Raw genomic sequence first — 13,414 nt, 5'->3', positions numbered from 1 at the left:
TTATTTTCATAGTTTTGACATCATTTTTAATGGTTCAGAAAACATCAATCAAAGTGACCGAGCAAGAAGGCAAGTTGGTCACATTGTCTAAACCACTTTATTTGGAAGTAAAAGTGAAAGTGAGCAAGCTTATAATGGGGATAATAATCTGTCGTTGCACAGGAAAAGTAGTCTATGGCACAGTACAATAGGTCAGAGTTGGATCAGAGAGACGTTCTATAAATTGTGAATACAATGTTATTACCAATTAAAGATTAAAATCTATATTATAAAAAGTCTATTAGTACCGTAGGAAGCTTTTATTATTGTGTGGATAATTAATCATATTTCTATTCCAGCAGCTGAGTGAAGCTGTGCTGTAGCAGTAACGGGGGTACTACTAATATAAAGTATGTGTATTAATTGTAATAGTGGTAGTAGTAGTTGTGTTAATTCCTCTGAGAATACCTTGGAAGGAAGTGGACGGTCTCCCTCCGTCTCGATGATCATGCCACGCTGCTTGCCAGTGCGGTAACGCTTGTACACATACTTGTAGAACAGCAGGCGCCGGTCGGCCACCCAGGCGAACACCACACAGATGGGGAAGAAGAGGAACGTGAGCAGCCCCTCCCACACCTGCACAACGCCAGGCGAGATCACGGACAGGATCAAGTAGAGCCAAATGTAGGCGAAGATACTCCAGGTGGCCGTGACGAAGAAGACGCGGAGGTGCTTGACCTTCCTCGTCTCGCCGTCGGGCACAACGTACACACATAGTCCGATGATGACAAACATGTTGAACGCTGCAGAGCCCACAATGGTGGAGGGGCCCAGTGTGCCAGCCTGAAACCCATGACCTATGACTTCTATGACGGACAGCAGGATCTCAGGAGCCGAAGAGCCCAGAGCCATGAGGGTGAGATTGGAAACAGTCTCGTTCCAGATCCGAACAGTGGTGGTGGTGGTTTCCCCATTGGGTTTCTTGATGGTGATCTCCTTTTCCTGTGACGTGATGACCTCTATTGATGCCATGAAACGGTCTGCGATGATTGACACACCCAGGAACATGTAGACCAGAGCTACAAAGTAAACTGTTGCACGGGCCACCTTGTCACCAAAAGACGGGTTTTGGGGCTCCCAAATAGGTAAGAGCACCCCCTTTGCACACGCCTCAGCCTTGCTGCATTCAGTTTTATTTGTGGACACTGCCGAAACAGAGCTCCCCAAGCTCTGCTCGGGGGGAGCGCCGGCCAATGAGGGATGAAGCTCGAAGAGAAGAATCGCTGTGACGACTGCTAGCCTGAGGGCAGGGGACAGGAGGGAGGAGTGACCCCAGCGGCCCATGTTGATGTCAAGACCAGTACTCTAGGCTGACGATTAATGAGGATCTAGAACATTCAGAGAAAAGAGAGGAGAAGAGGAAAGAATTCAGAATAGGCTGTCATAGACCCAATTAATGTTGTTCAAAACAGCGGTATGAATTGATGAAGGAGGTTAAGGTTTCAATTTTTACAGCATTAATTTATATTATTTCAAGATTTAGGCTGACATTCATATTTAGCCAAAACACTGCAGACATTTGGCTTTAATTTGCAGCAGGTCCGATGGCAGATGTGAATATAGAGAATTTTGCAGTGTCATTTTAATACTTCACCATGGTGGATTGTAAAAAACATATGTTAAGGTAAGATGTTTTGTTAAGCTGTTCAAGGGCAGCACATTCAAATGGCCAAAGGTTAAACTTCAGCTCCTCAGCTTTATAGATTTTCATGGAGCAGCTTCTTTAATCTCACAGCCACATCCCTGTAGCAATAATACCCTGCTGTTTTTCATGTAACCCGGCCGGGAGTGGCTTTCTCTGATAACAGTCCGGTTGTCAACAAAACTAGCTTTACTGTAATTAGAGAGCTTTGAAGCCAGTTGGACATCATTTTAAGATAAGTTGGTACTGTACTGTTTTTCTAAAACTGGCTGGTAAGATAACGAAAGTTGATGGAAAGATTTGGAAATTATGCACATGATCTGCTGTATTACATTGCAAACAAAACAAAGGCAAACAAAGACTGTGTTTTTTTGGTATTTAATTTTTTGTCAATGAATTTCAGTTAATTGTTCATTATACAGTTTAAACCAATCAAAGAACTAAATTATTATAAAAAATGACATCACTACACACAATTCAGGTTTGTGATAAACTGTTTGGACGTACAGTACAGTATTCATTACTGTATACTAAAACATTTGATTGTGTGTCACATTTTTGCCATTTGCCCCACTGATAACTGGTTTTAAAGCATTTTAAGTGCAGAGGGGAGGATTTTCCTTAAACAGGCCACTCTCTAAGAGAACACAAAATCATTACACTGAGACTTCAAATCTGTCATTCAGTTTCCAAGTCACACTTGTAACTGAATTTCTAGAATACAATATATTAGTGTGTACTAGCCTGGAGACCCCTTTTTGAGAACCAGTGGCTGTGTTGTAGTTCACAGGGCATCTACATTACTGGGAGCCTAACTGTACCTTAAAAGTTACCAGCAGGAATATAAAAGCAAATCCAAAATGTACATGGAGCCAATGTGCTTAGGTGGTCTTAAATAGCAGAACGGAAGAAGACGAAGGCAAAGGGATGTGGCTGTTCCATGTTTAAGACACATACACACACCCTCCCTTGAGGTTTAAGGGGATAAAAAAGAAAAATGTAAATACTCCTTTCAGTGCTGCCACACTGTCCAGACAGATTTTGAATGTGTGTGCTCATGTATTCTCTATGGCTGATATGCCTTCAGACAATGAGAATGGGGTTTACACTATGGGCCAGATTTACTAAAGGTTTACATGAGTAAAAACGTGTGCAAACTTGACATCACCAGTAATTTAACATGTAAGCTGATCTACTAACGGTGTCCACGGAGAATGACATTTTGCCTCTCCAGCCATGCCATATTGGAGCTGTTGGCTGACCTAAGGGCTGATTTGGAGCCAGTTACAAGAAGGAGTCACGCAATACCTGCCATGCCCAAACTTCATGCAACTCTGTATTTGCGATCCATACCTTAGCTTTCGGAGGGGGAGAGGGGGTGTAGTTTCGACTTGACCTCTTTGCCCCCAGCTGCAGTAGTGCATGGATAAAATTCATCCAGCCAGAGGGAACGATCACCAACTGTTCATAGCGGGCCGGTCATATAGCGACACAACCCATTGTAGGTAACAGAGAGGGAATGGGGCGTTGGGGTGTATAGGGCCAGGGACAGGAGATTGCGGAGCAACCGGGCGGATGGTCGGTGATCATTCCCTCTGGCTGGATGAAGCATGACGCTCCTGATACTGATCCATGATGATACAGAAATATAGAAATTGATTGAAACAGTCAATATTCTTTAGGGGAGCTTATGTCTTACCCCCCACCCCCCCCCCCCCGTAGTTCGCGCCCTGTCCTTGCGTCTGGGTCATTCCAGCATACTGTAGCTGATTCTGCTGGGGTTTCCCAAAGCAGTTTTTAAGGTGTGCTGTCCCAAGTACTTTGTGTAATCTTAGGATGGGCACGTACATTTGATTTCCACTTACTCGGGACTGAATGAAACAAACCAAGGTTTTTACTCAGTGGCTGCCTTCCCTCCCGAATCTCCATGGCGGAAACCATTAAAACACGCTAAACCATTCAAATCATTTAAATCCTGCCGCCTCCATTGTGTTTGCACCTGTTGTCATCAACGCAATAATTCTTAGTTAATCACCCATAGCAGGTACTAAATTACACGTGCAATATTTCAGAATGCACAATTTAGTAGTCTTTAGTACTAAAGTCTTCCGGCCCAATGTGGTAAAGGGTTCTGTGTATGAAGAATTTGGGCTAGATGATTTTTTTGGACCACATTACATTGCATCTATTAATAGAGAAAATAAGTGGGCCAATATTATGTGTGTCTGTGTAAATATTTGCAGGTTGAAAGAATTTAAGGAATCTTTGCTAAAAATGTGTACATATGTTTTAATAGATTATTTTATTCCCAAATATCAGTTTTTGACCTGAAAATCTGAGGCTAGGGCTAATGATGCATTACTATTATTAATCGATTAAATTGAATTGTATCAAGATGATATAATCATATGTCATCGGTGACCAGAGCTATTATAATACATCCTAAAAGGAACGTGAATTTCTGAACAAATTTCATTGCAATCCATCCAATGGTTGTTGAGACATTTCAACTCAAAATGACAAAGGTCAACCTCAAGGTCATGCTAGAGGAAAAGTTAGGGTATCACCAAAGTCAGTAGGATTCATCCATGGCAAACGATCAAAGCGTTGAGATTTCAATCTGGACCGAAGTGATGGACTGACAGACATTGTCCCTAAAGTCAAGCAAAATGTTAAATAATATTAATTACTGTGTATCATAGAGTGAGTGATGGCGAAAGCGATACTCAGACTTATGCTTTATTTCCAAAATCAGGAGAATGCCTTATTTAACTTGTAAACAGCTTTAGAGACTTGTTAACACCAGTTTGTCAATTAACTAGACTGAAACAGAGCAGTACAGCAATATGAGAACAGCAATGAGCTTGTAAATATCCATGTTTCTGGCTGTACAGATTGTCTCTCTATTACTTTTTCTTGAAAAGAAAACCCACGTTTACATGCCAGTTGGACAAACAATAGAAAGTGACTTCATCCATATCCGTCTGGCCAAATCACATGATGTTGGTCCACTCTTTACTTACCCTCACATCTGTATAGAGAGTTACCCGGGAACAAACCTTTACCACTTTGCAGAACTTTTAGAACTGCTGCATACACACAAGTAGTAATCCTTATAATCAGGGATCAAGAACAAGAACCAAGACCCGAAACAAAGATGAGTTTATAACTCTCCTCAAACAAGCTTCTTCCACATTCCTGAATGCCAACATCCATTCACCGATAATTAACTGTTCACATTCTTACATGCACATAAAGCAAAATTTACCCGACATCAGTAGTTACATGTGTACTTTCCTGCTTTTCTTCCTACCACAATACTCATTATAAATGAATCCATTTTCACAGAGGATGTAATCAATGTGTGAATGTTTATTCAAGATATTATACATACTGTAGAAAGTATGTGTGTGTGTATGTGTGCCTTGCCTAATGTTGTTGACAGCTACATGCTGCAGAAACCAGTTACTGGGTAATGCACAATCAGTCCAACAATGGTGAATTAAAATATTTGGGTTAAATAAACCAAATGTGACGTGTTCAGTTTGACTGCTATGTATACTTAATGGGTGAGAGGGTTTTGTTCAGATGTTAAGAAAATCAATTCGGGACAAAATTACCCATCTACTTAATTAAACTTGAGTTCAGTAAACTCATAGGCAAACATTTTCCTCCTGGCTAATGTGATCCAGCAGCTCTTTGCCTTCTACGGCCTTCTTGTGTGGTCACACAAGGCTTTGTGTGGCATTTCCAAGTGATCAATAATTCAGTGTGCTTGGGGATTTGGTTGTTTTCACTTAAGGATGTCATTTTCTTAACGGGCTCATGGCTAAAGAGCATGCCTTCTGTGCCAGCTGTTCTCTAAACAATAGAGTGTCTTTTCTATGGATTCTCTACACCAGTGAGGCCCATGAAATCTTGGAGAAATAGAAACTGTTGGAGCAGTAAATATAATATGTTACGGTAAAGTATAGGACAAGTTAAACAGAAATATATGAATAAAATTGTTTGAATTGTATCATTAACAGGTTAATGGGTGTAAAAAAAAAAAAATAATAATAAAAATAAATTTAACATTAACACCTTGATGTCTTTATATAGAAGAGAAAAGCACATTTAAAAGGAGACAGTCATTAAAGTTAATTAAGTCAGTTAAACAGAAATGCCCTTATTACCGTTCTTGCTAAGAGTTAGATTCTCATATTGCCTATTACATTGTTAACTATAGCCACAAGATGGTTAGCTTAGCTTAGCATAAAGACTGCAAACAGGTAACCTGGCTCTGTCCAAAGGTGAAAACAAATCAGCACCACTGAAGCTCACCAATTACAGCATTATATCAAGTTAGTTTAAATAGTACAAATTGCAGATTACTATTTAATGTGTAAGATATTGAACTCTGACCCTGAACAGGATAAATGGGAAACGAAAACTATATAATTGATCGTGTTAGATGACAATATCATGGTAGCTGCCACAGTCCGCACATAAACAAATCTCTTCTCATCTCAAAATCTCAAAAATGTCTTGTTTTGCCTTGCAAAATGGCATATAAGCAGCAGTTGCAAACTATTTTGGTTATTTCCCTGTGAGTTTGGGAATTAAAACCAGCAATCCAGCAATTACAACACTTCTTCCTTTCCTACTTGTAGGCACTTGCATCTCTCAATTCTCCTCATAATACAATGAATAGTTCAAGGTAGTTAATACTGTGCATGTTTTACTATAAAACACTGTGTTGTAATGTACCAATAAAAATGAATTTATTAACCTGGAGTCCCTGCTCTAGTTACTGTACTTTGCTCTGTTTCTTAGCTTGCTAATAATTCATCCTCAGGAACACCAATCCTTGATAAACCCTGCTTACACAACCCTGATTGCTTTACACTTTATCAGGAGATTACACTTCGGATGACTTCAGATAATTACCTGGTCTGTTTATAGTTCTGTTTTGTTGTACAGCTGCAAAATATATCCGGTAGGAATGACTGACAGCAGTTGTTCTCTTTCTGCATAAAAATAATAAAATTTGATAAAGGAAAAACAGATGCCCTGCTCAGTGGTGTATGTTTATATCTGCTATTAACACTAGATGGGGCTTAGTCGCTGAACAGTGGCTGCGAATTTGGATTTTGTAATTTAAATATCAGATTTCAGAATATAGTGACCTTAAAAACTTGGTTCCATTTCAAGACAAACACAACATAGGACAACTCAGCTCAAAAAAAAAAAAAGCCACACACACACACACACACACACACACACACAGACACACACATAAACTGGACCACTGAATCATCCTTCCCAGAGGCTAAAGCAAAAGCACAATACATTAAGTTAAGAAAAACAAAACCATGTGCTGCAATGAGGCAAGATGTTGTCTCGCTGCCCCAATACTGTTATTCCTCGGGAGCCTCTGAAGGCAGCACCCACACGTGCCAAGAAGGCAAAGAAATATAAAAAAGTAAACAAAAGGGGCTTTCAAACAGAGTAAAATGTCTAGAGGAAAGAGAAAGAGAGATAAAGACAGAGACAGATGGAAAGAAAAAGAGTACAATACAGGAAAGAGAGAGGTCACCTAACGTACTCTTACCTTATAGTGAAATAAAGCTGAAGGGATATTCTACTGTGTGCCAATGTGTGTGAGTGCAAGACCAAATATGCACACACACACCTCCACACCTCCACACCTACACACACACACACACTGGCCCCTGCAAACAACTGAAGATTAATGGTCTGTGTTTACTGTCATCAGGGTGATGTTGAGCTCTTTTAGCCTGGATCTGCCTGGCAGCCAATCCTCAAGCCAAGATGGTTTGTCATATTATTACCCCTGGTGGAAATGACAGGCACTGTAATACACAAGACAATTTTATCACTTTGTCTATCCATCGACATTATCTGTGTGTGTCTATCTGGGATGTGACTAGGGACACACAATTCCTGTTTGTTTTCCTGTTTGGAATTGTGCAAGTAGACAAAAAAAATCATGAAAAAGTCAAATAAATGACTCCCATTATCTCCAGTGCTCCCTTCATTCACGGGAGAAGAAGTAGCTAAAGGCAAGCAGTTAACCTTAAACTAAACCCCCTTTCCTTGCTAGTGCCTGTTACACAATCACCTTTAATTCAGTGGGTTGCATTTAACAACAACACATCCTGGCCTTCTTACTCTTCGTCTCAAATTTTTTTGACGCATATTAAAATAAATGACGACGTACCTACACATAAAGCTGTACTTATCAACAGTTCTACATTATCAATGGGTCAAATAAGTATGTGTAATGTGACAGGGGTTGCTTATTGTGACAAACCCACAGACGCTTAACCAGAAGGTTCCTTCAGCTCTATTGAGCATTTTAGCATCATTCAGCTCACTTTGCATTTTCTGGTTCACTCTCACAGCTTAAGAGCCAGATACTTCTACCAGGAGCAGGTGGAGACTAAAACAGAGCAAGAAGACTTTCAGTTGTTGGGTGGACAAAAACATGACTCCAAAAAAAATGCTAATGTTGCAACTCCAACTAGATGCTAGTTAACTGTTTGCTAACATGTTTGCCATATTAACTTTAAGATTATGTTGTCTTGAATCAGTATTTTATCCCAAGTAATGGTCTTAAGAGGGAGTGTAAAAAGTTGTACAGATTGTAAAGCACTCTGAGACAAACATATTGATATGGTATACTGTATAAATACATTTATTTGACTTGAATACTCTGTATATATGCTTTTCATCATACTAGTATGCCATACCATGTTACCATTAAATTTCTCCAAAATAGGTTGATTGCCAGTGACTCCCAAAATGACATATATGACCAATGAAAAGTACCAGTCCAGCGAAAGGTGTACTGGACCTTATGTATGTTACGTAAGTCATGTGATGAAAGTCTTAATATGTTAAACAAGTGGTTAACATTGTGAAGTGGTCACAGTTTGGTTTGGTTTAGGCAACAACATTACTTGGTTAGGTTTAAGAAAACATTATGGCATGGGTTAAAATAAGAACATTACATAAGCCACATTACGTAAATAACGTAAGTCACATGACGTGCATTATTCCAGCCACGAGAGGACGGGGCCTGACAATAAACTTCAGTTTATTGGGTCGTAAAAAGCTGCTTGCACAATCTACCTATATGGCCATTTTCTGGTGAGAATGGGCTGATGCTACGCATGCCACTTTGTTTGAATTCATCCATATTTTAGCTTATTAATTGTGGGGGGTTGTGCCTGCTCTGTACGACCTTATCAACCACTAACTGCAAGGTCACAACAGAAATACTTTATATCCAGTTGTTCATATGCTTGTTAAAAGTGGTACATGCATCTTTTTTTTTTTCAAGCCACAGTGGAGCCAGCTGGTAGTCTCTGTCTCATCCTAGAAGTACCTCTCTACTGCTGCTGTTTTCCAGAAATAGTCTGTATATCCTGTAAACACTGACTATATCATGGATGTAGCTCTGGTTATCAGAGATAAACTTGACATTTCCAGAGTTTAATTTTTTTTTTACCCTGTTTTTGTGCTATAAGGATATTTCTTCTACCCAGTTGTACTCAGTAGTGCACTGCATCAAACGTAGAATACTGGCCAATAAAGGCTGCATCTTCCCAGTGACTCATTTGTTTACAATGCTTTTACCAAGATTAACATGACAATGATTTATTTGCGTTACTGTGATATAATATCTTTATCAGACCTGACATGTCAATCTGATACACATCCATGCTAATGATGAATAATGTAAACATTTTATTTTGGCTGCCAGATTACCAGTTCTGGGTCTGAGAGCAGCTGTTCTCCACACGTTGCTTAAGAAACAACATGTAGAGTGCAGGCAAGTCAATATGATTTGCAATTGAAAACTGGCATGTATTTGTCTTGACACTTGACATGCATCTATCAGTAACATATGCTTTGACAGAATATACTTACAGTACAGTGTTCAGTATGTGATAAATGAAGGGGTGATTACAGTCCTTTAGTTTGAATTTTTTGAAATTATAGAAGGAATGTATCTGTATATTTTGAATATGGAAATGAAATGGTAAAATAGCATTTGAAAAAATCCGTTATTCTAAAATCACCCTTAAAACTGGATTGGAAAATGGCTTTTACTTCAAGGGACTGGCTAATCTGTAATAAAATCAGCAACTCTTGTGCATTTTCTCCTGATTTTTCACTTTAAGCATTACTTGACCTGTCCTTGCCTTGAAGGGACCCTGTTTACTGTAAACTATAGTGAACAGGGTCTATTTTGCAGAAAGAAGCAGAAAAACTATTTAATACGTGGGAACATTATTAAGAAGATCTTTTGCAGAGATTTTAACTGATCTTGTCCTTGAAAAAAGTGGCCAGGTCAAATTACAAATGTTGTGTTGTTCTGTCTTGATATATTCACCACTCTTTTATATTGAAGGTGAAACCCCACAATTTAAACCTAAAACATTTTAACATAACAGCCCAGGCAGAAAAAAAGACGCCAAGAAATAAGTAAATAGGCATGGCAGCAATCTAAGTCTTGTTATTTGTGTGCAGATTGATGACACCGGGTTGCCATGTTATGATGGAAATAGAAATCTCCAGAAATGCTACAAAAAATAACGCAAAAAATAGAATGAAAATAAATGGGAGCTTTACTGATGGCAGTAAAAAAAATAATGTATGTTTACTTTGCCTTGCACTTGCTACACTGTAGAAACTACTGGAGCAAGTTGTGTGCCTGTGTGTGTGTGTGTGTGGTAAATGAATACCCATTGAGAGATGGCCTGAATCTGGCATCAGATATGTAAAAATACATCACTAAGGCTAAACAGAACCTATTATCTTGTGATGCCTGAAATGAATCCTCACTGCATCACAACAATATCTTATATTTCATCAATAACCAACTGCACTGCTGCAGAAGGGTAAATAAAGCAGTAAAGACCTCTGGTTGCGTTTCAGTTCTTCATTGTTATAAATAAAGATTTCATACCATCCACAGTGGATGAGTATGTGTAATGTTCCTCTGTCATGCCCATAAAGCCTGACTGAAGTCAGCCTTAAAAGATTGCCTGGAAAGCCTTGATGGTGCCTGCCTGATGTGCCAAGCACTCCTCACAAGATGAAGCCTTTGTAGTGTCACTGCTGCCTCCTCTAATATTATATGTGCCAGGTTTACAGGAACAGTTAACTGATGTGTGAAGCTCTGCCATTGTTTCCTTTCCATTTTATAACATTTTCCAAACACAGCAGACAAAAGCGTTTTCCTCAGATTTCACGTTTAAGACTTAAAATCCAACAGATCCTCTAATTCAGAAACAACGCCGAATAAAACCCATTCGCGCTTAACCAAGGGGTCCGGACTCAGATTTCTCCCCCAACCTGCTCTGCAATGATGTGCAAAGGCACTCAGCCCTAACAGAGGTGCACTGTTTGGCGCAAAGGATGGGGAACGTGTAAAATTGCGCAATTGTTCAGGCTCTCAATGCGCTTTTAAGCGCCTGGATCATTCATCCTTTGCCAGGTATGTCATCTCTAAGGGGAAATTTAGCCTGGACTGCGCTTCTTTCTTCCTTTTCTTTCAACTTCCACATCGAAAGCCTATAAAAGGTGCGAGCGTGGTTATCTGGACGTGCTCTGCATCCGTAATTATTATTCCTCTAGAAATAAACGAGGTAGGCGGTCAGACTTAAACATTAGCGTAAGGGACAGGAGAACAGTGAATGAGGGTTGGAGTGAAGGGCAAGAAAGGAAAAAATACAGACCCTGAGGCGAAAAGAAGAAACCTCCGGATTCCAAGCCGACTGCTTATTTTAACGAACAAACAAATGACAAACACCTTCCACCGCACCCAGTGATGTCTGAACCAGCGGTCATTGAGGAAAAGCTCAGTGTGGAACGCGTTAGGAGGTGAGGAAACATCGTCTCCACATCGCATCCAAACCCTTCCGACGCATGGTGCTTTCAGGTCTCCATGAGGCGACACTGTCCCCTCCGATTCACATCCACATCCCTCCCTCCCTCCCTCCCCCAAAAAAACTTGCTTTCCTCAGACAGTGCGGCGAATTAGAGGCAAAGACCCCCATAATTCATCACTATTGACATTGTTAACCCTACGGAAAACGCACCCAGAAAACTACAGAATGGCCTACCTTTTATCCAGAGATTGTCCACAATCCGGAGAAGAAAGTCAGTAGTAAAAACAGCAATATGGTTCTAATAATAATAGTAGCAGTACAAGGAGTAAGACGAGGAGGAGCAGAGGTAAGCCAGTAGTGGGGAATGGTAATGAAGACGCAGGGAGCTCTTATACGCCAGCCAAGACGGCGTATCCACCGACCGAGACGCACAAATAAAGGGGGAGAGGAGTCCGGATTCCAATGCACTGGCAGTTGTTTTTGTTGCCGTTGTTTTCTGTTGTGGCCCCTACTCCTCGTTTCCATGCAGCGCGACTTGTGCGACCTGTATGATCGGATGACCGGAGCGGCGCTTCATCAGCAAACCCGCATTTGTTGGGACGAGGCGCGCAGCACAGAGGACTTCTTCCTCATTCTTCCCTTCCGTTCGCCCTCTCGTTCCTTGCAAGCACGAGGGAGAGAGAGAGGAGGAGAATGAGAGTATGAGAGTGAGAAGGAGTGTGCGTGAGCGAGCGGGTCTGCGTGTGAGCAGGTCTCTACTTCGTCTCTTCCCTCACACACTGACTGAGGATCTGCTCGCCCTCCTCCTTCTTTCACTCTGTGCAGGGTGTCCGCGCGTCTCCCTCACTTCCCTGTCTTTGTGTGTCTATACACACACTGTAGCCTATATATTGCTTGTCACTTTCTCTCTCATACATACACACACCCGCGCCCACTCGCTTTACATTCCGGTTGTTATCAATATCCCATCGAAAATAAATAATGAGTAGTCCAGAAACACGGCAGATCTCTCTCTCTCTCTCTCTCTCTCTCTCTCTCTCTCTCTCTCTCTATATATATATATATATATATATATATATATATATATATATATATATATATATATATATATATATATATAACGGGAGGCCTACAAGTTGAATGATGTTATAAAGCCATAAAAATGCTTGTTTCTGATTGGCTGGCAGGTGTAGCTCCTAAATTGGGATGCCTTCAGACAAGACCACCATTCAGAATCAAAAGGTCAGACCTCCTAAAAAGCAGGTTATCTATAATAAAACGTATGGTTAGATCACTAAACAGCTTTACTAAGCACAATGCACTAAAAATACACTAAACAGAGCAGTATAAATTTAACTAACTAATGACCTGACTTGTTGGCCTTTAGGGAATACTTGTACTCTTAAAAAAAATGTCATAAAGAAGAACTGGAAATGTGGCAGAAGTCTGACATCCTGATATGAAACTATAAGGCTGAGCTCAATTTAACCACACATCTACTTTTTTCTTTTGGTAAGCAGCCATGGTATAGGTGCAAAAGTGCACCCATGCAGGGCTGCAGCGATAACATTTGCATTACATTCATACTTTTGCAACATCTACATCAGCTTTACTTCTAATTTTAAATTATTGCAAAAAGACATTCTGAAGGGAGAAAGAGAGAGAGAGTGAGACAGAAACAGAGACAGGAAAAGAAAGACATTAAAACACATTAAGTCATAACTGAGTCATCATAATAACCAAACATTGATTGTATGATAGATGACCTCCATATTACTGAAACAGACACAGTAAAATAGGCCAACACCACTAGTCCATGAGCAGAATA

The 13,414-nt window shown here is 40.2% G+C and overlaps 1 protein-coding gene across 3 annotated transcripts in view; it reads right to left on the bottom strand.

Moving 5' to 3' along the window:
• The window catches only part of slc8a1b (solute carrier family 8 member 1b), a 152,163-nt gene extending 139,781 nt beyond the window's left edge, over window positions 1–12,382 (bottom strand). Inside the window, exons 1-2 of one of the 3 annotated variants that reach the window (XM_038737614.1) lie at window positions 11,821–12,382; window positions 448–1,367 (exon numbers count right to left, since the gene is read on the bottom strand). In XM_038737614.1, coding sequence (XP_038593542.1) covers window positions 448–1,323 — 876 coding nt within the window. In that variant the 5' untranslated portion in view covers window positions 1,324–1,367; window positions 11,821–12,382. Of the gene's footprint in view, window positions 1–447; window positions 1,368–11,433; window positions 11,606–11,820 lie in introns of those variants that run through there. The other 2 variants (XM_038737612.1, XM_038737613.1) reach the window with 2 other exon arrangements.
• Between the last annotated feature and the right edge of the window lie 1,032 nt (window positions 12,383–13,414).

Source organism: Micropterus salmoides, unplaced genomic scaffold (assembly GCF_014851395.1).
Source record: "Micropterus salmoides isolate LMB-PRFRI ecotype aquatic unplaced genomic scaffold, ASM1485139v1 Ms_hic_scaffold_22, whole genome shotgun sequence".
NCBI classification, from domain to species: Eukaryota; Metazoa; Chordata; class Actinopteri; order Centrarchiformes; family Centrarchidae; genus Micropterus; species Micropterus salmoides.
Note: the sequence above shows the minus strand (reverse complement) of the source record. Positions and strands in the feature narration are given on the sequence as shown.